The sequence below is a fragment of the Rhinatrema bivittatum genome, chromosome 18 (assembly GCF_901001135.1).
Source record: "Rhinatrema bivittatum chromosome 18, aRhiBiv1.1, whole genome shotgun sequence".
NCBI lineage: Eukaryota > Metazoa > Chordata > Amphibia > Gymnophiona > Rhinatrematidae > Rhinatrema > Rhinatrema bivittatum.
Window position 1 is genome coordinate 56,987,229 of NC_042632.1, and position 25,325 is coordinate 57,012,553.

The 25,325-nt window shown below is 45.7% G+C and overlaps 1 protein-coding gene across 2 annotated transcripts in view; it reads left to right on the forward strand.

Annotated features, from left to right (window-relative positions):
- Positions 1 to 25,325, forward strand: part of HTR4 (5-hydroxytryptamine receptor 4) — a 153,748-nt gene that overhangs the window by 84,897 nt on the left and 43,526 nt on the right. For both annotated transcript variants that reach the window (XM_029583275.1, XM_029583276.1), the window contains exon 2: positions 7,407 to 7,488. In XM_029583275.1, coding sequence (XP_029439135.1) covers positions 7,463 to 7,488 — 26 coding nt within the window. In that variant the 5' untranslated portion in view covers positions 7,407 to 7,462. The remainder of the gene's footprint in view (positions 1 to 7,406; positions 7,489 to 25,325) is intronic.

Sequence of the window (25,325 nt, forward strand, 5' to 3'; positions counted from 1 at the left end):
CATTGAGAGATTTAAGGAGTATACACATTATTTCCTACACTACGAAGAAGATGTTATATGCTCTGTCTCATGGCTCCTACGGCTCTCTAAGTATTTCTCTAACTGTTCAGGTTCATAATAAACAAATCTTACACCATCCACTGTCATTATGCATTTACAAGGAAATCTAATGTTTATCTGAATCCCGAAAGTTCTAGCCTGATTAGCGAGCATTAAGAATTTTTTACGCCTTATCTGGGTCTCCTTGGAGACATCAGGCTAGACCCATAATTTTTCTCCTAGATATAAACAAGATCTTTTACTTAGGTATAATTTTAAATCATTATCTCTATCTTCTGATGACTTAAATTTCACCAATAAAGTTCCTCGCATTTCTATTTGAGATCCATAGGAAGTCTCTATCAAATCAGTAGCATTTAGTGACATTCCCTCTAGTAGAGGATTTCCATTTACTTGTTCTTCTTTCTTCTTCGGTAAGAAGTATGCCTTCAGTATCCTTGGTAACATATCAGATGGAAGTAGTAAAATTTCTTGAAAATAATTCTTTAATTGTTCTTTCGGAGAGGCCATTTTACACTTCGGAAAATTTAATATCCTTAGGTTATTATACCCATGTGAGTTCTCTATATTTTCCATCTTTTTCCCCAACATAGATTCTCCTTGGATTATAAAAAGCTGTACTTGCTTTATCTGATTTATTTCTTCATCCACTTTCATCAAATTAGCAGTTTGTTGGTTTATTTCTGGGGTTAAATTATGTAAAGTTGTTTGCATTTCTTTTATGTTTAAAGACAAATTCAACAAGACCTTTTGTGTCGACATTAATGCCTGCCAAATTAAGTCCATAGTCGCAACTTTAGGTTTTTCATTCAGTAAGAAAGGTGTGATATTTATAACTTGTGGTAGAGAAATACCTTGAGCTTCTGGAGACCCTTGAGGCTGAGCAATCTTCACTGCTAGTCCAGCTTCCATTTCGCTGGTTGCAGCTCAGTCCAAGCCGATACTTCCCTCCACTGGTGAGGAGGAGATGAAAGGACCTCCCGATCTTTCTAATGGCGCCATTTCTCCAGCTGCACCTTACCCAATAGGACCCACTTCCAAAGACGACATCTGTCCTTGTCTTGAGCCAAAGTCCACAGCAGTCTGGGGTTGGGGGTTGTAGGAGCCCCAGGACTTAGCTTGGTATCTCCCAGGAGCAGCGGGGCTTGCTCTCCACCTAACTGCTTGGCGGGACTCTCCGGGGCTATTACCTCCGTCAGGGGTTGGAAGCCAGTCAGCGTTGTTTGAATCAGCACGGGTCTGGTAGGGGTCGGGGCTCCCTCTCTCACCCGGCCTTTGCGTTTTGTATGAGGCATCTTTCGAAAGCCAGCAACAGGAAGTATCGAAAAGAAACAAAAAACAACGCTGCAGGAGCTTCACACACCAGCGTCTCTCTTGGGCGCCATCTTGGCCACTCTCCCCCACTATATAGGTTTTTAATGTATGCATGTGAGGATGTGTGAATGTGTGATGCTTAGATGGGCCCCATATAGTGTTTACATTTTACTGATTCCTAAGCACATTGCTATTATGATATTTTTGAGTAGTCAGTATTAATATGTGATTATTTAGACATAATTTGAATGTATTTATGAGTTAAATGAAATGCTATTTAATGAATCTCAGAATATTTTTTTTAATATATTATTTATGAATTGTACCATACACTACTTTTGTGGGCTATTAGAAAATCTTACAAACACACACATAGATAGATACAAGCACCTGTGATTGTACATTGAGGGAAGAGATAGACACTGAAACCAGTTGCTCTGCCTAGTGCTTTTCAGTCAGTTTATGTCTGAAGCTGTCTCTTCCCAGAACAAGTTAATTCAGATCTCCAGAAGTGATAATTCTGAAATCCCTGTAATCTCTCTGCTAAGAAATAGATTGGTTACCAAGTGCAGCAAAATTGCTGCGTTAATCCACTCTTCCTTTCCTGCTTCAGAAAATGGCTTCTGTACATCTGTAGAAGGTTTAAAGCAAGGTTTGTGTGTCTATGCATGTGTGTGTGTATGTGTGTGTGTGTGTGTGTATCTGTGCATCTAGTAGTGCCAGTGTCTATGAGTGTGTGTGTCTCTCTGTGCATGGGTATGTGCGTGTCTGGGTGGGCGTGTTTCTGTGCACATTGCTCTCTGTATACTTACCGATGTAATATCAGCTCTCATTTCATTCTTCTTTTTTAAACTGAAAGCAGAGAAATGGCTTTACAATGTCTGTGAGGGAAAAAAATACTCTCTCTTTGAATTAATTTGCCAGCCTAGAGGGAGTTTGCTCTTGATCACCGATGCTGGATCCATTCAATTACCAATGTGCCTGGTAAAACAGTGGGACAGAAAGCAGAAGTCCCAGGATGAATTAAAGAGAGAGATCATATCATTGTGTGCGTAAGTGCCTGTGGCAGGATTAGAATCTGCATCCCAAAGGAGAGTGCCTGCTGCTGTTATGCTGTACATGTTCCTATATCTCTCCTCAACTGCCATGGTCATTTCTCACCACTTGAGTATGTGTCCTCACTGAGTGCAAATCAGTGGCTTCTTCCACGATTCTCGTCTGTGTGAGGGTCTAGGAATGTTACTGTGTGCATGTTAGCATGTGTACATACGTGTATTCCACTCTATGTATAGGTACTGGTTTATAGGTGTCATGTTCTGACTGTATACACTGTGCAGAACTTGAATTTCTATAATTTTTTGTTTTGTACAGAGCCTGCCCTACACAGCATTTGTAAAACAAGAGAAACTTTATAAAGAAGAAAAGCAATTGATTAAAACACAGAGAAATACAGAGTCACTTCAGCAATCACACATGCAGGGCCAGCTTTGGGGTGTACAACCTGTGTGACGGCACGGAGCATCGTGTCTGAGCGGGCATCACAGATGCAGTGCATGTTGGAGAAAGCAGGAGGTTCACGTAGAAGGACAAAGCTACTCATTGCAGCTACTGCTGGCCCCTCAGCACCGTTGCTGTGAAAGTCTCCCTGCAACATTGCTGCCTTCCATTAAAAACACCTTGAAGGAAGCAGCCAGCCCACCAGGGGAGTGTGAGAGCCTACAGAAAGAAGCAGGATTAGGTGGGGAGCTGTGCTTTATTAGGCAAACAAGGCAATAGCCTAGAGCGACATTTTGGGAGCAGCAAAATACAGCCAGTGCAAAGCCCAGAGCGGTTCTGTGCCAGTGCCAATACTGCCAAAGAAGGGAGCGCTGTGCTGGAGCCACTGCCACCAGTAGGAGGGAGCGCTGTGCTGGAGCCACTGCTGCTGGTAGGAGGGAGCACTGTGCTGGAGCCACTGCTGCTGGTAGGTGGGAGCACTGTACTGGAGCCACTGCTGCTGGTAGGAGGGAGTGCAGTGCTGGAGCCACTGCTGCTGGTAGGAGGGAGCACTGTGCTGGAGCCACTGCCACCAGTTGGAGGGAGCGCTGTGCTGGAGCCACTGCTGCTGGTAGGAGGGAGCGCTGTACTGGAGCCACTGCCACCTGTAGGAGGGAGCGCTGTGCTGGAGCCACTGACATCAGGAGGAGGGAGCACTGTGCTGGAGCCACTGCCACCAGTAGGAGGGAGCGCTGTGCTGGAGCCACTGTCACCAGTAGGAGGGAGCGCTGTGCTGGAGCCACTGCCACCAGTAGGAGGGAGCGCTGTGCTGGAGCCACTGCTGCTGGTAGGAGGGAGCACTGTGCTGGAGCCACTACCACCTGTAGGAGGGAGCGCTGTGCTGGAGCCACTGCCACCTGTAGGAGGGAGCACTGTGCTGGAGCCACTGCCGCAGGTAGGAGGGAGCGCTGTGCTGGAGCCACTGCCGCCGGTAGGAGGAAGGGGAAGGAAGCTAATACTGCTGCTATTGAAGGGGAGCTAGGGGAGTAAACTGCATTACTATTGAGCACTGTGGGGGGGGGGGGGTTTGGGGCAAGAAGAGAAAGAATGGAGTTGGAGAGCATGGGGGGAGAGAGGGGGAGTAGGGGGTGCTAATTTCAGTATTTGCACAGGTCGCTGGTTAGCTTAGAGCAGGGGCTCTCAGTCCAGTGCCCAGAACCCACCTAGCCAGTCAGGTTTTCATGTTATGCAGAATGAATATGCATAGGATAGATTTTCATGTAATGCAGAGAGTTCATGCATATTCAGTGGGGGTATCCTGAAATCCTGATTAACTAGGACTGGGTTAAGAACCACTAGCCTACAGCCAACCCTGCACACATGGGTCCAAACCTGTCACTGGATGAGAGATTGATACGGGCAGCATAGGCCAGCACACGATGAACAGCTAAATACAGATTCTGCAAAGCAGACCTCGCCGCTGTATGTAATGTGCCGATGACAGGAGTCTGTATACAGAAAGGCACGGCTCATCCACTGGAGACTGTGTAAGCACTGGAACATCGCTAGCATCACCAGAGAATGAAGACGTTGTCATCACCTGGGACATTCCCATTCCAACAGATAAGAAGCTGGATGCGAGTCAACTGGACATTGTGGTAAAGGAGAAAAACAGAAGGACAGCATTGCTGATAGACGTGTCAGTGCCAAAGGATTATTCTGTGGATCGTATGGAGAGAGAGAAGAGCCCCGAGCAGCAGGAGATGCAATCAGAGACCGGGAAAGTGTGCCAGAGAGATACAGAACTTGTCCCAGTTGTACAGAGCACCAGCAGCTTGGTTATAGAGACTTCCATGTGCACGGCAGGACACGGGTCCAGCACGCCCGGGCTGATGAGTGAGGGTCATTCCCGGCATGGTGTGAGGAAGGTGGGCTGCAGCCTGGGGCAGAGTTTCATTTTATTTTTCCTTTCTGGACCATGAAGCTGTTAAAACCCCACAGCTGGGAGTGCAAAGGGCGCCGTCTTCTTGTTGGACACCAGGGGAAACAGACAAACGTATTCAGACCCCATGCAGCATCTCCAGACAGATCCCCCTAATTAGATGCTTTCATGTTTTTCCCAGCGATCCAAATTCCATCTGTTTGGTGATATCGGATGGAGCCAAATCTTTCCTGTGACTCCTTCGGGTTTCAAAGGAGAAATGTCTTATTGTTACAGGTGAGAAGCTCGGTCAGTTTCAGGAGGAGGAAAAAGGCAACCAACAGAACGTGTAAAGCTCCTTTTGCTCAGGCAATGAGAGGGGGACCTGTCGGAGGGACTGGGAGGGTTTATGAATTCAAGAGAGGATCTGTCAGGGAGAGAAGGGACTACAAAGCTGACCGGGAGATGGGATCCTTAGCTGCAGCCATGTTCCCTGTTTCTGATTTTGATCCTGAGAGGATCCCAGCCTCGAATTGGTGGGAGTAAACTCTTCCAGACTTCTCCTGTCCCCTCCCAGGCGTAGAGCTGTTTCTCCAGCTCTTTAAAGCGTTGGTCTCATGTCCTGACCATTTTGATTCGGGGCCAGGAAGAGGTGATGATTAATTGCTGCTGCGTTTCAGCGAGGTTTGCATGGAACTGGATGTAACGTCGCCCTGGTACCAATTGCACCCATTCAGCAGGGTCCCAGGGTGACTGGCGACTCATTATCTTCCCGGGCAGTCATTAGGCTAACTAGGAGCCACTGCAGGGATCCTGAGGGTGCTCTTTCTGCAGTGCTGCTGCTTGTGATGTTTGCTCTTTGCTCAGGACACGCAGGGTCCTTTAGTATTAATCAGCATCTTCATGCTGAAGTGACACCAGCCCTGACCACATTTCGAGAAGCCGATTAAGGATCTGAGACAGACTGGGAATGCTACAGCAATACCAGGGGGAAAGGTTTTAAAAGTTCATTAAAAGCAAATTTCATTTTAATTTTGGCTTCGTTCCTTGGGGAGGCTTTTAAGAGCTCCTCCTCCTGCCTAGCGGTGCCCGCTCGTCCCCTCACAGATAAACATATTGTACGAATACAGCCCAAGCAGGCAGGGTCTCCCCAAGCCCTTCCCACCTTCTGCAGGGGTAATGAGTCCTCCATTGCCGATGAGAAGGTCGCCTGGGTCTGCAGCACCGGCGTAAGGGGTCCCCCGAACCAGGGGGAACTGAGAGGAGCACCCCAGCTCCTCTGCATGTTCTGCCCAGCAAGGCCCTGTTTTTAACTGCAAGTGCGGGAAAGGAAGAGCAAACAGCAAGACAAGGAAAGGAAACAGGGAGATCCTTGCAAATGTTTAGTGTCTTTCACTTCTGCAGCAAGTGCCTGGGACTCAGTTCTTTAAATATTTGTAATAATGCAGGTTGGAGCAGAGCTGCGAGTGCACAGAAAGCACAGGCAGGATGAAGTGCAAAGCCTGCAGGTCCAGTTCAGCTCTTTCCTGGGCAGCGAGAGCGCTATAAAGGGTGCAGTAGGCGTAGGATACATTTCTGACTCCCCAGCCCTCTCCTATGGTTTGAAAAGATCCAGGCCCCAATGAATAAAGAAACTCTTCCATGTCCCTATTCACATAAGACTAAAACCAGTGCAGAAAATCCCCTGAAGGACTGGGGATTGTTCTCCATAGACCCAGAACTGGAGAAAGCTTTTGTGAACAGGCGCGGGCTTTACCTTGGACTAAATTAACCTGTGACTGAGTAACTTGCCTTCACGCGGTGCGTGTGATACTCATTCTGCACTGACCTGATGATGAATATTTGGGCACATATCCGGCTAATAAGTTAGGTGGCCAGAATTTAGCAGGATAAGTTAGGGGCATTCTGGGGCCACAAGTGGGAGGAGCTAAGTTAAGCACCTAACTCCACTATTCAGAGTTACTCAGCTAAGTCTGGTTGGGCCCCGGAGCTGTGCTATAGTTAGCTGGCTGTAGTTAGCTGGCTGTAGTTAGCTGGCTATAGTTAGCTGGCTGTGGTTAGCTGGCTGTAGTTAGCTGGCTATAGTTAGCTGGCTGTAGTTAGCTGGCTGTGGTTAGCTGGCTGTAGTTAGCTGGCTGTAGTTAGCTGGCTGTGGTTAGCTGGCTGTAGTTAGCTGGCTATAGTTAGCTGGCTGTAGTTAGCTGGCTGTGGTTAGCTGGCTAACCTTAGGTTAGCTGGCAGCTGCACTGTTCAATGTGCCTCCAAAGTTAGCAAAGTGCCTGAATATGGACCTCCTAGTAACCAGCAATATGTCATGAAAAATAGGTTGGGTGTAATAGGGGTTTTTTTCCTCTCCCAGAATAAGAACAGGATTCTTTTATTTGTCCTCTAGGTCCAACCAGACTTTTGCCTCCCCCCCTGTAAGAAAGGCTCTGTCATGCTAGCTTGGCGTTCTGGGGTGTCTGCTTCTCTTGGGGTGGGGGGAGGGGACCATGAGAAATAATGCTTTGAGTTTTCTGGAGTAGGTCTCTTTTTATTTTGTCTTAATCTTGGTAACCGTGCTAAGTGCTGTACCCTGTAACTTACTTGTCTGCCCTGTGATTACATCTGTCTTTTCTAATTGTGTCTGTTGCAGGACAGACTCTCTGCTCTGGGCGCTGAAATCCAAGCCACCCATGCCTGCCGCCTGTGATGGAAGAACCTGACGTTAATGTGAGGTAGGACAGAGCTGTGTTGTAGCTGGACTGAGCCAGATCACTAGCAAATTATCTGATGAGCAATCTGCTAGGCACATTTGCAGCAGAAAGATGAGGCTGTTTTGTAGACGGGTGACAGTAAAGTACATCAATGTATCATTGCAAAAGGTAGTTTACATCAAAATCATGAAACATCAAAATAAACAGTAAAACCCCTCACTCAAAGGCATGGGGTAAACAAGAAACACCCTATGAATGTCGGTATAGAAAAACCTTTAAATAAATAAAAATAAAAATAGGCAAATGAAATGTAATAAACATAAGTGCATATATAGATAGATAGATAGATACTGACTCTGTGTATAGTAGTGCACAGGCAGCCCACTCTCATAATAAACATAAGTGCATATATGTATAGATAGATAGATAGATAGATACTGACTCTGTCTATAGGAGTGCACAGGCAGCTCACTCTCATAATAAACATAAGTGCATATATGTATAGATAGATAGATAGATAGATACTGACTCTGTCTATAGGAGTGCACAGGCAGCCCACTCTCATAATAAACATAAGTGCATATATGTATAGATAGATACTGACTGTCTATAGGAGTGCACAGGCAGTCCACTCATAATAAACATAAGTGCATATATAGATAGATAGATAGATACTGACTCTGTCTATAGGCGTGCACAGGCAGCCCACTCTCATAATAAACATAAGTGCATATATAGATAGATAGATAGATACTGACTCTGTCTATAGGAGTGCACAGGCAGCCCACTCTCATAATAAACATAAGTGCATATATAGATAGATAGATAGATACTGACTCTGTCTATAGGAGTGCACAGGCAGCCCCTCTCATAATAAACATAAGTGCATATATAGATAGATAGATAGATACTGACTCTGTCTATAGGACTGCACAGGCAGCCCACTCTCATAATAAACATAAGTGCATATATGTATAGATAGATAGATAGATACTGACTCTGTGTATAGGAGTGCACAGGCAGCCCACTCTCATAATAAACATAAGTGCATATATAGATAGATAGATAGATACTGACTCTGTCTATAGGAGTGCACAGGCAGCCCACTCTCATAATAAACATAAGTGCATATATAGATAGATAGATAGATACTGACTCTGTCTATAGGAGTGCACAGGCAGCCCACTCTCATAATAAACATAAGTGCATATATAGATAGATAGATAGATACTGACTCTGTGTATAGGAGTGCACAGGCAGCCCACTCTCATAATAAACATAAGTGCATATATAGATAGATAGATACTGACTCTGTCTATAGGAGTGCACAGGCAGCCCACTCTCATAATAAACATAAGTGCATATATGTATAGATAGATAGATAGATACTGACTCTGTGTATAGGAGTGCACAGGCAGCCCACTCTCATAATAAACATAAGTGCATATATAGATAGATAGATAGATACTGACTCTGTCTATAGGAGTGCACAGGCAGCCCACTCTCATAATAAACATAAGTGCATATATAGATAGATAGATAGATACTGACTCTGTCTATAGGAGTGCACAGGCAGCCCACTCTCATAATAAACATAAGTGCATATATAGATAGATAGATAGATACTGACTCTGTCTATAGGAGTGCACAGGCAGCCCACTCTCATAATAAACATAAGTGCATATATAGATAGATAGATAGATAGATACTGACTCTGTCTATAGGACTGCACAGGCAGCCCACTCTCATAATAAACATAAGTGCATATATGTATAGATAGATAGATAGATACTGACTCTGTGTATAGGAGTGCACAGGCAGCCCACTCTCATAATAAACATAAGTGCATATATAGATAGATAGATACTGACTCTGTCTATAGGAGTGCACAGGCAGCCCACTCTCATAATAAACATAAGTGCATATATAGATAGATAGATAGATACTGACTCTGTCTATAGGAGTGCACAGGCAGCCCACTCTCATAATAAACATAAGTGCATATATAGATAGATAGATAGATACTGACTCTGTCTATAGGAGTGCACAGGCAGCCCACTCTCATAATAAACATAAGTGCATATATAGATAGATAGATAGATACTGACTCTGTCTATAGGAGTGCACAGGCAGCCCACTCTCATAAATGTCTTTCTCGTCTCTTTGCCTTTTGTCTTCTGGGAGTGCTCAGCTTGTGGGAAAAGGTGCTCAGACCCTTTGGAGGTCGTGCACAATTGCTGCTGATGCGATGAAATCTGCTGAGTTACAAGGCTGACCCTGGCACGGATGCGGGGCCTGGAGAGTAATTATTGTGCGCAGTGCCAATTCCCACCGGCGTGCAGAGGGGAAGGGGATATCCTCCCCTCCAAACACTGAGAAAAGGTGGGGGAGAGCCTGAAATGTTGAAAAATGGAGGTGGAAACTACTACCTGACCCATCACTTATATCTGCCTTGTGGCCATGGCTAATCCTGGCCTCACCCCATCCCCCCGACTCCATCCCAGTGGGGGCTACAGCAGCATCTCCTCCCCATGAGGACCGACCTGCTGATATGCAATCAGCACTGGTTCAGCCTCAGTTAAGGCTTCCCTTCCAGTCTAGCCAGCAGGAAAACCTGACATGTCCAGGGGAGGGAGGGAGGGAGGGAGGAAGAGAACAAGTGAGCTATTTATCTAGGCCTGCTGTTCTCTCCTGCCGCCATCCACCTTATTCTCCATAAATAGTACATAGAGGGTAGATGTGGCAGCTGAATAGGAAAAGGTGGTTGGTGTGCACACCCACAGAGCTTTCCCATTCCCCCAGGCCATGCACTTCTCCTTCATCTCCTCCCGTGGAAGCATGACCTCTCTGTCACAGCCAAAGTCTGATCTCTTTAGTGAACAAAAGCCTCAGCCCTTCTACATGGTAACAGTGGCGCTGGGCATAGCAAAGATCTGTTCACCCGTGGCGCTGAAAGTGTTAAATCACTCCTAGTGCGCTCTGTACATACAAAGCCCTATGCACATGATTTCTATCCTTACAACCTGATAGATTCCAGAAGAATTTCGGTCTTTGCAGCTACTTAAGATGTAAAAGGAAAACAGATAAAAAATGGTGGCAATCCTGTGGAGACAGGACAGCATCCACGTGCTCCTCTGGCTTTATTAACCTGCTGTTACAGCATTTATTGTCCTGGGTATCTTTCATGGTAGGTGAAAGCAGATTTGTAATCTTCGCAACAGGTGCGAGTGAGTCCGAGATATGAAGCACACTGCAGCACAATCAGTCTTTTGCTGTGATAGTGTAATTATCCACCTGAGCAGGTGAGAAACATTTAGCTGCAGTGCTGTACTCTGAAATGCTGCAGGCAGCCTGCGATGTCGTTAATGAAGCAGTGAAGTCAGCCTAACTGCCTGCAGCTTTCCTCAAGTGCCCGCCATGTTCCGATACAGGTAAGAAATCCAGGTGTGCCTGCGCTAGCTTAAAGCACAAACTGTACAGGGAAGAAAGCTAAGTATGTTTAGGTAAACTTGCAGCAGAAACTGAAACCGCTCTGAAAGAGCGTAATTTTATAATAGCCTGAAGTCTGCACATAGAAAGTGCAGGCAGACTTCAGCCTGAATGTTCAAAGTAGGTGCATGCGCACACATTTATGAAAATCCAAAGTATGTAGGCTTGTATGAGGCACTTCCAGGGGAAGAGATGGGGTAGGAATGCCTCATTCTGGTACCTGTAACTGCCCTGTGTACTGTTATCTGCACGACCCTTGCCCTCTGGGGCAATTTTCTAAAAGCCAATTTACATGCATAAAACTGCTTTGAAATAAGGCCCAAAATGTTCTCTGGTTTAAGTGCCAGTAAACATAGCCACCAAAATTAAGAGACGTGGAACTTTCCTCTGCCCCCTTAGGTAGACCCAAGAAAGAGATAACTTTGCCACCCTGCAGTACAGGGCTTGAGAGCAAGGAGTAGATCAAGTCTTCTGATGATTCAGCATTAGCCTGACAAAGCTGCTTACCTGCTGTTTAATTCATTTTTAGCTTTTAGTAAAGAGCCGAAAGCTTTAAAGAAAACGTTTGAACAGTTTAAGGCATAAGCCCCTCCAATATATGAGAAACCACATTACAAACAATGCATACAGTTCATCTTGATTAAAGACATGTTGAATATTTATTTTTTTAGCACATTTATGAGACACATGCCAATCAGGTTAACTTACAAAACTGATAACAATTGAAACATATAATAGGGTCCATGAATCCCAAGAAAGCTCCAGGTCCAGATGGCTTTGGAACAGACATCATTCTGAAAGGTCAATGACATCATTCAGGAGAAAAAGTTACCGTCCACTTTAAATACCACTTTAATGAATGGTGAGAAACAAAGGATTCTGACCTACCTATCTGATTAGGAAATAGAGGACCACAGCCACCCTGATCTCTTTCATTGGAACTGAACCATTGAGTTGTGTCATGTGCAAGACGTGGCTTCAGGGAGCTGTGCCATGAGTCCTGAGCAAGATACGGCTTCAGCTCCAATGAGCCATCCCATCCAGGGAGACCTGCACAAGACGTGGCTTCAGCTCTGGTGGAAACTCAGTTTAAGAAAGAATCAGTGACACGCTTAGAAGGATGCAGCAATGTGTGTTTCTCCAAGACTCTCTTACAGAAGATTGCCACTTTTCTCTTCGTGCACTTATTTGTGCAGACACTACTGGCCTCTTCTGTACAATACTTACCAGATTCCTTAGCATGCTGCCAACCATTCCTCTTGCCCTTCTGTTCCAGGAGCCTTTTTAGACACACATTATTAGTCTTCTGGGAAAGTCTCTGGGGCAGACTGTCGCACACTGGCGCTTCTCTCTCGCCCGTGCTTTTAATAGATTGATTTTATTGTGCAAGTACATTTAATTACTTCTTTTAACTCTAAATATTCCGCCAGTGTAATCTGTGTTTTCCTCCCATCCGCTTAGACATCGTGCAAAGTCAAAAGGTCTTAAACAAGGAAGGACCACACACAGGTGCTAAAGAGAGGCCAAATGATGAGGGAGAGAGGTGCTCCCTGGCTTTTAGCAGCACTTCCTCAGTCTGTGATCTCAGCACAGCAAAAGGAAAACCTGTTCCCTGTTTTACAGACATCTGCAGAAATAGCAACCAAATCAGCACGATGGAAGAACTGGCAAAGAGGAAAACAGAACAGGATTGTAAATAGTAAGCAAGAGGAACTATTTGATCACTCTGCAGCTTGTGGAAGGGCAGTAAGGCTGGCCAAGACCAGGGCCAGTGCAAGGGAATTAGGCACCCTAGGCGAACCTTCCCCCGGCCCCGGCTTCCCCAGCTCAAACACACAAGTAAAAATTATGCAAAACTAAAATGAAGAAATATAAAACCTCAGTAATAGTAAAACCATACTAGTAAAAGGAATATTTCAAAATAGCAGATAAACAGAGAGTGACAGCCAATAATTAAAACTCAAAAAAATAAAAATAAATGTTCCAGCTCCAAAACAAAAACTGAAAAACAGCGCACACATCAAATATTAACATACATTCATTCTTTCTTACACACAAACTCAAACAGGCTCTCCAAGACATACACACTCTACTAGACACCTAAGCATATGCTCTCTCGCTCTCACAACTTCTCGCCTCACATACACATTCCCTTATTCACTCAGACAGGCCCCTTCTCTCATACACACTTAGGATCTTGTACACATGTACCTTACACAGGCTCCCTCCCTCTCACTAACACCATTGCTCTCTCCTACACACACAATCCCTCTCACTCACATACAAGCTACCTCTCTCCCTCTCTCACACACTCACATACGCATTCCCTCATAAAGGCTCCCCTCTCTCTCACACACACACACACCCCTCATAGACACTCTCTGCCTCCTGCACACACACCCCTTCACATAGTCTCCCTCACTCCTTGTGACCTTGGGCAAGTCACTTTACCCTCCATTGCCTCAGGTACAAAACTTAAATTGTAAGCCCTCTGGGGAGAGGGAAATACCTACAGTACCTGAATGTAAACCGATGTGATAGCTCAGATCGAATGTCGGTATATAAAAATAATAATAAATAAATATCTCACACACACACACACACACAGCGGCGGATTCCCGATGAAGACCTGTCCGGGGATTCGCCGCCCAGGCCGGCCCAGGAGATACCACGTGGTCTGCCGAGCGCGGCTCTGTCACGTTACTAGAGCGACCGGCTCACCGGGGGATGTCCCTGCACACACACACACGGAGATGCCGCTCGTAGCCTGTGAGTCTGCTTCTCACCGGCTGCACAGAGTCTCTTTTCTCGGCCGTGAGAAGGATTGGGCGCCACTTGGGGTTGCCGAGTCTGAGCTCTGCTCACAGCCCCACATGGCTGTTCTTTGCTGCCCCCTACTGGTTGGTGCTCTAGGCGACCGCCTAGTTTCGCCATGATCTCTGCGTAGTTTGTATTAATATTTATTTGAAAACTTTCATACACCGGTATTAGTATGCAAACATCATACCGGTTCACATTGTAACTAAAGGCAGAAATTACAATCAACAGGGAGGGGAAAACAAGGAGGATTATACATAGAGCAGGGGGCATAGAAATTAAAGCATTAAAACTGTAACGAGCTATTTAGAGGAATATATACAAGTTTAGGCAGATTATTTACAAGAGTTGAGGCTCAGATACTGGGGCCGGCCCAGTGCACGCTGCCATGTGGGAGACCTGGGTTCAGTTACAGGCTGGGACTCTACTCCCTGGGTGGACTGCGACTGGGGATGATCACTGCCCCAATGCAGGAAGAGGGTCGGAGGGGGTTGAGTCTCAGCCATTGCTCAGTGGTCACCCCTGGTGGCCGGACTCAGAATTTGTAAATCTTGGCTTCCAGAAGTGGCTGTGAACTGTGACCTCCCTGACCGATGACTGACACTGCAATGACCTGGGTGGGCAGCAGGCAGATTCCCAGGGTTAAGTGAGCTGGAAGCTCAAGGAAGCAGAAGACAAATTGCCAGGTCAAACCCCATGCCTTTGCACCCTTCCAAAAAAAAACTCCTTTCAAATACCTAGAAACAGTGCATCACAACGTTTTTTGATGAAAAAGAAATTCTAGAAGAGAGAGATCATGGCATGAAAGTGGTGGAGGCGAGAAATAGTACAGAAAGCTTGGGATAAGGACAGGGAGTCTGTCGAGGCAGGGAAGTGAGAGCAGAGCCGGAGATCTGGCAGGGTCTGAGGAATGGGAAGTTGACATTTTTTTGTCTATATTTCTGGTCTGTCTTGACTAGACTGCACGCTCCATGGAGCAGGGAGTAACCGTCTAGTAATGCTGTGCAAATGAATAACGGGTTTGATGCTCTGTATCTTGGTTTCTCTGTTTTCTATAAATAGCAGCGGCAGACAGTACAACCCTAAGTGTTCTGCACTTCTCTGTGCCCATGCCTTACTGCACTAAGCGCACTTTCCTAGTCACTATCCAGCAATCGGAGTGACACAAAGCACACACAGACAGCAAGTGCTGACGACACAGTGCTTGTGAATTGTATCAGGAGATACCATGAAATAGCAGTTACCATGGCAGCTGCTAGGAAGATGCTTGGTTTAGCAGGACAGAGAATCGAAAAATGAAAATGTATTTTTACTTCCGGTGTTCCAGGCTACCCTTACTGTCCTGGGGATACAATTTCTTTTGTATCCCTTTGGTGTTTTCTTCCAGACTTGTGGTACTGCTGCTGGTTTTCCAAACACGAGGCGGGGCTGCCCGTGGGCTAGAGCTGAATGTTCTCCAGGGCTGAAAATGCACCTCTTCCAGCACCAGAATCATTTGTAGACTCTGCATGAGTTTTTCCTTTAATAAGAGCGAATGCGTCAGGGAAAGGGAGGAGAGCACTGCTCTAAGCAAGGGATGCAGCAGTATAACAGGGATAAGGTGTTTTGGCTAAATCTGGTGCAATTTGAAGTGCTGTTTCCACATGGAAGTGCTCACCAAAGTGAAAAAGATCTGCGTGGAAAAGGTTTGTCCCCTGTTTTGTCCGCACACTGTGCGCCGTGCTAGCTGCTGGTCCCCATTCGTCTGTAGGACTCCACAGGCAGCGGTGGCTTCTGACCTTGGGGTTCCCCAGGATACCCACAAGGAATATGCACGAGAGAGTTATGCATTCAGTGCCTCTGTTTCTTCCGTTGCTGGGGCTCCTTGCAGACAGGGGTAGGGAGCAGTGCTTACAGAATCCAGGCCCACTTTCCAGGGCCTCCGCCGTGATGAATAGGGAAGGAAACAGTGAGTCCATGTTATTCTGTATCTACCACAGGTGTTGTCCGGAGGACTGCACCCTGGTGTCGAGCGTTTCTTTAATCAGTGTGTTGAAATGTGGCTTAAGTCATGGCTGCTTCTGTTAGAGAGTCTGAAAGTTTATAGACGTGGTAACAGTACAGTCGGACTGGTCTGGGCAGGAAGCCAGCTGCTGCATCTCAGTGCTGGAAGAAAATCATGGCCAAGCGAAAGGATGCAGACTTAGGGATGGGGTGGGAATGATGGAGCCCCATTCCTAGCTTGTGGAGATTTAGCTCTTCCCATGGGAAACGTAGTCCTCGTAAATAATGGGACTCACCCACAAATGTCCCCATGAAACCCTTCAAAAACCTGTTCTGTAGAACCCCAGGGGCCCTCTGAAGACAGCGTACAATATAAGAACATAAAATGTGCCACACTAGATCAGACCAAAGGTTTGTTGAAACAAGAATCCCAGCTAAAGAGTGGCCAGGCCAAGTCACAACAATCCAAGGAGTGGATCCAATACCCTGTGAGATTCTTATTCTAAAAGCTGGTGAGCAAGTGACGTATCCACATGAAGTTATCAGCAGGACTTACCTGGAATGTTTTCAGCTAACTTCCTGGGTAAAGTCATCCGGATATTATCAGGCCTGGAAAAATATCAATAACCATACAATGGCAGGATTCTTCCTCTAAGCTTTCCTTAATTATTCTGGCTCCGCTCCTCTTCTGCTGACACCTACCCTGAGTTATCCTGCTGCACTTCTAGCCTAGAGCTGGCTGGAGTGCCTGACTGCTGCCAAAGTTTGTGTATCAGGTGCCGTATAGCTGTCTCTGTAGCACAGTTTGTGTAGAAGGTGCCCTGGCTGTGTTGGGAAGTTATATTGGATTACTTGTACACTATGAAACCTTCAATTGGCCCAATATAAAAATGTTTCCAATCTATTTCTCTAGGTCCATATTGACTATTAGAGATTGGTGCTACAGACATCCCAAGGGGATACAGATTTTGCATAAATACTGATTTGCACAAACTGATTCCTCCTCCCTCTTTTTCTCCACCCACTAGACCTTGAATTTGCAGACAGCAGGATCCAGATTGTCATGAGCCCTCACAGACATTTGCAGCTGTGACTTTCATTTCTTGCCTGTGATTTAACACTGCCACTATGATGAATCTGAAATAAAGCTGATTCACTACTGCGCTAATATGCCTTATTAGTAAACAGGCCCCATTAGAGACCATGAGAGCTGCGGTAAATAACACACATTGGGGCCCATGCAATATTGTGCACTGAGCCTGGCGCACAGGTTAACGAGCGCTTAGACGCGCATCTATAACCCCCAATGTAATGAGGGGTTCAGCGCATCCAAAACGCACGTCCAAACTCGCGCCTAGCTAATAGTGCTGATCACATGTAAACTCCATGTAGATGAGGCTATTATCTTATTACCCTGCGATACACAAAATCCCCATGTGTGCGAGGTGCGCTTTTTAACCCGTAAAATTGTATGCCTATCCGGAGCAGGTGTAAAATCTTCCCGCGTTTTAAGGGCTCAACTTAAAAACAAAAAACTGCTTTTCTGTGGTTCCTCCGACTTAGTATCATCTCAATCCTACATAGGAAAAACACAGAAAGCAGCACTGTGCAAAAAAAAGGTCTTGACATTAAAAAAAAATAAAAAAATCAGGGCGCACAATATACACCCACAATATGCACGCTCAGGGCCGTGTGTATTGTGCATGCGTATTGTGCCAGTAAATTACAATATACACCCACAATATGCACGCTCAGGGCCGTGTGTAATGTGCATGCGTATTGTGCCAGTAAATTACAATATACACCCACAATATGCACGCTCAGGGCCGTGTGTATTGTGCATGCGTATTGTGCCAGTAAATTACAATATACACCCACAATATGCACGCTCAGGGCCGTGTGTATTGTGCATGCGTCTTGTGCCAGTAAATTACAATATACACCCACAATATGCACGCTCAGGGCCGTGTGTATTGTGCATGCGTATTGTGCCAGTAAATTACAATATACACCCACAATATGCACGCTCAGGGCCGTGTGTATTGTGCATGCGTATTGTGCCAGTAAATTACAATATACACCCACAATATGCACGCTCAGGGCCGTGTGTATTGTGCATGCGTATTGTGCCAGTAAATTACAATATACACCCACAATATGCACGCTCAGGGCCGGGTGTATTGTGCATGCGTCTTGTGCCAGTAAATTACAATATACACCCCACAATATGCACGCTCAGGGCCGTGTGTATTGTGCATGCGTCTTGTGCCAGTAAATTACAATATACACCCTCAATATGCACCCTCAGGGCCGTGTGTATTGTGCATGCGTATTGTGCCAGTAAATTACAATATACACCCTCAATATGCACGCTCAGGGCCGTGTGTATTGTGCATGCGTCTTGTGCCAGTAAATTACAATATACACCCACAATATGCACGCTCAGGGCCGTGTGTATTGTGCATGCGTCTTGTGCCAGTAAATTACAATATACACCCACAATATGCACGCTCAGGGCCGTGTGTATTGTGCATGCGTCTTGTGCCAGTAAATTACAATATACACCCACAATATGCACGCTCAGGGCCGTGTGTATTGTGCATGCGTCTTGTGCCAGTAAATTACAATATACACCCACAATATGCACGCTCAGGGCCGTGTGTATTGTGCATGCGTCTTGTGCCAGTAAATTACAATATACACCCACAATATGCCACGCTCAGGGCCGTGTGTATTGTGCATGCGTCTTGTGCCAGTAAATTACAATATACACCCACAATATGCACGCTCAGGGCCGTGTGTATTGTGCATGCGTCTTGTGCCAGTAAATTACAATATACACCCACAATATGCACGCTCAGGGCCGTGTGTATTGTGCATGCGTCTTGTGCCAGTAAATTACAATATACACCCACAATATGCACGCTCAGGGCCGTGTGTATTGTGCATGCATATTGTGCCAGTAAATTACAATATACACCCACAATATGCACGCTCAGGGCCGTGTGTATTGTGCATGCGTCTTGTGCCAGTAAATTACAATATACACCCACAATATGCACGCTCAGGGCCGTGTGTATTGTGCATGCGTATTGTGCCAGTAAATTACAATATACACCCACAATATGCACGCTCAGGGCCGTGTGTATTGTGCATGCGTCTTGTGCCAGTAAATTACAATATACACCCACAATATGCACGCTCAGGGCCGTGTGTATTGTGCATGCGTATTGTGCCAGTAAATTACCTGCTGCAGGATAAAACAGAGGCTGGTAAAATGAGCGTCCCTTTCAGTAACCTGCACTCACAGGGCATTTAATAGTCATTTATTCGCTGCTTCACTTACTGCTGATTGGTCCATTCACTGTCACATGTCAGTGAAAAGGACCAATCGGGAGCAGCCCTGCCGGGGGGGGCTGGAGAGAAAACTTTGGTCAGGCTGTTGTGGATGCACAGCCACTTCTCCTGGGCGCCTGATGCATAATGCTAGGGATGCATAAATTATCCACTGCGCGGCAGATCATTTGCATATTGTATCAAGCGCCCAGGAGAGGTAGATGTGCATGCACGTTGGGCGCATGTTTTTTACGCGCCTGATATTGCCTCAGCCCATTGTCGCGAGGGCGCCAGCCTGCGCACGGCTGAAGCTTAAGCTGTTTTCAGAAGTGCGCAGACCTCACTCAGCCTGGCACCTTATCTTCCTGCTTAACCCATCTTACAAAAGCAGGAAGTGTTATCCCGATGTTTTCCCAGTGCTAATAAACTAGGGAAAGCTCTACTCCGTCCTCCTCCAAACTGAGATGAGAAAAAGCAGATTTTCAAGGAGTTAGACAGGAAAGTGAAGTGGGAAGAGGGATTCCTCAGCTCTTCCCTTTGACTTTTCAAGCTGGCACACGGTTTCTTCATAGCACATGGGAAGCAGTGATAGCATTCTAGTAGCCCGGGAGTTGCATAGTTTGCCTTCCCGCATGGATCCTGATTAAGACATTATTTCATTGCAGTTTAAGAGATCTTGAAAAACTCAAGGTACGATGAGCTAATGGGGAAGCGTCCTAGCCTTGCGTTGCTCAGTGGAAAAATGTGAGTAACTTATCAAACATGACCGGCCAGAGGCTTCCTTTACACCCACACTCACGATATTAAAATGTGATTTTTACCATAAAAGTCGTCAGAATTACCCCAACTGCACAATAAAAGCCAAAGCACTGCAGAATTCTTTACATCTTGGCCCCCAGAGCATCTCCCGCCCTGCATATTTCCAACGCAGCCCCCGGTTTATTCCTTGTTGCTAGGATAATAATATCTTTAAAACTGCAAGACAGCCATGCATTGGTTCTCTAACCGCTAGAGTATGTCGCGTGACTGTTAATGCTTTAAAGATATAAGAAGTTAGCGAGACTCGTGATAGATGGAGAAAGGTGTGGGGCAAGGGAAGACGCCAGTGCTGTGTAAGTGCGCATTGCACAATCTGGCATAGCATGTAGAAGAAACGACTCGTACTGCAGATTCCTTTAATAAAAAACATTTTGCATCAGACTGCAGCACATAAGTTAAAGCTGCAGTACTCACGAGATTCCTCAGAACATCAGCTTTGTTTCTTGACGCTTTAAAAGCCTCTTAATCCTGAGCATTCCTTTCATTTTAGTCCCAATATCTTTAATTTAATAAAAAAGCTGTATTTCTCGTTTCCGTGTATCGGCCTACCGCCTGCATGGGGCTGTGACGAAGATCCACTCTTCAGCTGACTACGCTGCATGCCTGCTTTACACATCTGCTGTGATGCGTCCTTGGGGCTGTGACTTGCATTGGGGGGTGGTGTTACGCTGGTCTGCCTAGGGCGCAGGGGTCTGTAGACCCTTGTAACACCAGCCCCTCAGAACCCACCCTGAGTTGGAAGTGCCCTTCTTACAGATGTGTCTGTGTGTGTCTCTCCCTTGGTAACTTGTGTGACACGCATGTTATTAAGGTTTGTGCATAAAGGCTGCAGACATACGCGTGGCAGGGATATTTCAAATGACACGCGTGTTCTTGCACGCACGATATAAAATCAAGCATATCTCTGCTCGCGTGCCACTCTGCACATTTATGGGCACGCGCATAAATGTCCTTTTTACATTTACCTGAGCGTGTGCGATTACATCATCAAACACACTTGCTTGCTCTTACACCCGATAATTAAGTGGCAGAAATCAAATCTGACTTCTCTTTGTCTGAGGTTTTCGGGTGGGGGATCTGGGTGTGGATTTGCTGCCAGAGGATCTGGGCCACCTTGTGGAGGTCTTGGCAGAAGCGGTGCCTGGAAGTACATGCACAGGTATTTTCATAAACAAGGTGAGTGCGTACATCAGCCAACTTTATGAAATGCCTGTCTCCATGCATAAACCGAGGGCTGTCACAGGCACATGTTAAAATTACTTATCAACTTAAATATATATGTTTGCTTTAAGGAAATACGTGTATAAAATATCCAGATCCCTGCATAAAAAAATGTGCGCCTACTGAAACACATGCATGTACTTGCAGGGCGCTGAGATGTGGTAGTTATATACCGCGTGGCTCCCGCTGCACGGCGCAGCGTTAGCTGCGTGGATGTGCTGAGTTATGCAGACGAGTGAAAAAGACCCTTCCTGTGCTTACACATTTTAGGAGTTTCATATGACCTGAGAATTTGAAGAATGTGGAATGGGGAGCCTGAGGCAGCTCTGGTATTGGATGATAAGAAAAACGAGCTGCAGGCATGTCAGCCAGTCCAGCCATCTGATGGATGCCATTTAACTGTTTAACATGCGGTTGGCCACGCATTTTTTGATGCACGTCTATTGCCCCTTATACTGTAAGGGGTTTAACACGTCGAAAACACGTGGCCAACCCCCCTGAAAACTAATAGCGCTCATCACATGCAAATGCATGTACACCCTCCGACTTAATATATAATGATATTAAGTCGGAGGAACCAAAAATATTTAAAAAACATTTTTTTTAATGTGCCAGCTGGTCCGGTTAGGGGAACGAATGCTCAATTTAACTGGCGTCCGTTTTCCTAACCGATCGCCATCAGCGATCATCCTGAACCCGCTGACAGAGCCACTTCTCCTGGGACAAGGAGGCATTAGAGGCGTGTAATCATCCCTAGCGCCTCCTTTTAAATATAGGATCACACGCCCAGGAGAGGTGGCTCCAAATGGAGCGCCCATTCTCCCGCGATCCTTTCTGAATCGGCCCGAATGAGTACAAAACATTCAACCACAAATAAGAGTTATAAAGAAAAGCCAGCAATATTCACTACAAGTCAATCAGACATAAGAAAACACAATTGTATAATCTGCAGCATTATAAACATAATGGGCCCAATATTCAAAGATATCTGGTTATGCAGATATAACTTATCAGGCTACCTTAGAAGGGACATTCAGCAGCGTGGCTATGCTGATAAGCTCTAGTTAGCTGGATAACGTTACACTGCTGTTGGGCTGTTGATAGGTTCCCCTCCCGAGCCCCCTAAGTAGCCCTTGAGCTGCTGAAGAGGTGACACAAATACCTACAGTACCTGAATGTAATCGCTCTGAAGTGTCAAAAATGGAATAGAAACCAAATAAATAAAATATCTGGCGGATGCTTCAGAGAATCAGCAATGCTAGGGGAACCAATGAACATGTTTTCAAGATGGAAACGCAGGCCTTGTAGCTGCAGTGGGCCTGGGCACTGCAGAAAGAGTTGACTTTCATAGTAGGAAGGGTTTTTATGCTGTACCAATGCCATACCAAGGACTTTCTCTAAACCGCCTCAGTCTGTTTAATCAAAGCTCAGGCTGCATCAACTTTTGCAGTGATCAGGGTCCTGAAATTGTAGATGAGCCAAACATCTCAGAGAGCAGATGCGTCACTGTCTGACGGGAAGTCTTCACTGGGTTACAGGACGTGTGCATTTGTACCAGTTTCTGTGTCCAGTCCGTTTCCTGGAATGAAGGCATTATGAGACATTACCCCAGCTCTGTTCTCTGGTGTGAGGAGATGTGAGAGGCAGGAGAACACAGCTCATCAAATCACAGGTTGGCATGAGGAATTGAGATCGGGCCAAGTCAACTCAAAGTACAACAAAACTTTCAGACATAGAGAGAGTGCATTGTATGCGATCTAACAAGTATTTATACGTCAAAGCGAGAACTGACTTTCAATATTGCTGAAACTCAGATAATGTGGGTAGATAGGTCACCTCCAAGAGACGACTTAAAGGTACGTGATGCACATGGAGGCTCGTAATTTACGATTCGTTTTAGCTTCCTATCCCACATGAAGCACATGGCTAAGGTAGCATTTTTTAAGTAAGAAATGTTAAAACATTTAGAAGCTTTCTTGCCCTCTGATTTGTTCAGACCAATGCTGCAAATCTTAGTGGTAAGCCAGTTAGATTACTGCAATACTACATGGACTGGACTGCCAGACAAACTGATCCATGTTTTGCACCTGGTTCAGAATGCGGCAGCGAGGCTGCTCTGTGGGACGGAAATATTTGATCCTATTACGCCAATTGCTTGCCTGTGAGACGTTGTTCGGTTTATAAGTTGTTGGTGCTGGTGCCTAAACAGCTTTATTCAGAGGATAGATGTAGAGTGAAGCTTTTGGTTCTGAGGGAGCAGAGAATTCCCCCTTTGCAGGACTATCGCTCACAATGGGTCCCTAGCTTATCTTTCGCCATGATTGTGGAATGAGCTCTTGCAGGTTTTAAGACAGGAGAATAATTTGAGGGATTTTTAAAAAGGCTTAAAAACAGTATTATTTGGAAGAGCATTTAATTCAGCTAGTGGTATTGAAATAGTTGCTGAATCTGCATGTTTGTGTGTTGTCTGCTCTGAACTGAACTGGTGGATGTGGACTACACGACAATCATGCAAATAAATAAATACGGGATAATTCTAATCAATGCCTGCTATGTCATAGTTCCAGTAAGAGGAAAGGACTGCGGTTGCCAGTGCCTTAAAGGAAATGAAACTGCACCTTTCATTTATAAGGGATGAGATGTGAAGCGGGTGGTGTGTTCTTAGTTAGCTGCAGCCCCTGTGAAGAGCCTCCTGAGACCGTGCTCACCCTCTTTCCTGCCAGATAGTCCATTAGAGCCAGTGGCAATGAGGGCTGCTTGGGTTTTGTCCAGAATATGCAGAACCAGTTGCCCAATATAAGCTAATTGTACAGCTCTGACGCTCATAGCAGAGATGCGATTGCATCTGACTCTGAACGAGGAGGAACAGTCTCATGGCATCGTCTGAAGTCACTTTCTCCTCACGTCTCCTCACGTCATCATTCCCCTGAGCCCTCCTCCTCACTTTCCATCCTCCCTCCTTTCATTCTTCCCTACCCATCACCTCTCCATCCTCCCCCTCTCCTCTCCTCTCTCTCTCACCCATAATATTTTACCGTAGGTCAGCCTTACTATAAAGTGTTTTCGGTGACGGTTGGTGAAAGGTGCTGTAAAGTGCTGGATGATGTTGTATAAAGCTGGAGCAGTTCTCAGACGTTTAGAAGGCACTAAGAGGTCTGTAACTGATTACAGGGAACTTTTGGCTGGATGTTTGTATTTCCTAGAAAGTTTCATAGCAGACATCTGAAGACAGACCAATGCTGGGAATCGCCTGCGTGTAATAAATAATTGTGCATCAATGCGTGCGGCAGCGCCGGGCTGGTGCTCTCGGGTCACTGAGGGGCGCATTTACTTAGGATAGGAGACAGGCCTTACTAAATCAGCACAGGTTTTACAGGTTTCCCTTTAAATCGGCTGAGTCATCAGGAAGACTCTCAGTAGGGGAACTGTTAATTATGGGGAATGTAGGGTTTCCAAGAACGTTGAATAATTACATTTCTGGCATCATTTTTAAGGAGGATTTCTTTTCTCTTTACTACAAAGAAATGTCTTAAAGCACATCCACACCTTTCTTTCATTAGTGCATCCTGCAAACCATTTCTCTACAATTTAGGGTGTTGCTAAAAGCAACTGTCTACATACATGGGTAGGGTGAATTGGTCTGTACAGAGGCAGGGCTGGCTCTAGGGTAAATGGTGCCCTTGGCATAAATAGTACATAGCCCCCCCCCCCCCGTCGGGGCTGACTAGAATCGCCCTGGGGTATCGGGTAAAGTTCTTGCATTGGATCCCATTCCTTCCCCCTGCAGGAGACTCGCTGGCTCCACCACCTCACCCCCTCCCTTACTGTTACTAAAGTTTGCCTTCCAGTTTTCTTTAAAATATTTATATTCTGCCTATAACAGTACATGCTAAGCGGAGCACAAACTTACATTAAAATAAATACATAAAAGAATAAAATAACATTCTCTCTTAAACAAGCAATAAAATCAGAACAACTGAAAATGCTTCCTTTCATTTTATTGCCTTTACCACTTTGTGAAAACTCCTTAGATCAGCTGTGGTCTTGAGATCTTCAGGAAGAGAGAACCAGTTTCCGAGAGAGCAGGACTGCCAACTTCTTGGGGATGAGCATCGCTCAGGCTAGGCAACTCACGGAGGTGCTGCGACGCGGATTGAGGAGCCCGAGGAGGAGCATAAAGTTTAAACAATTTA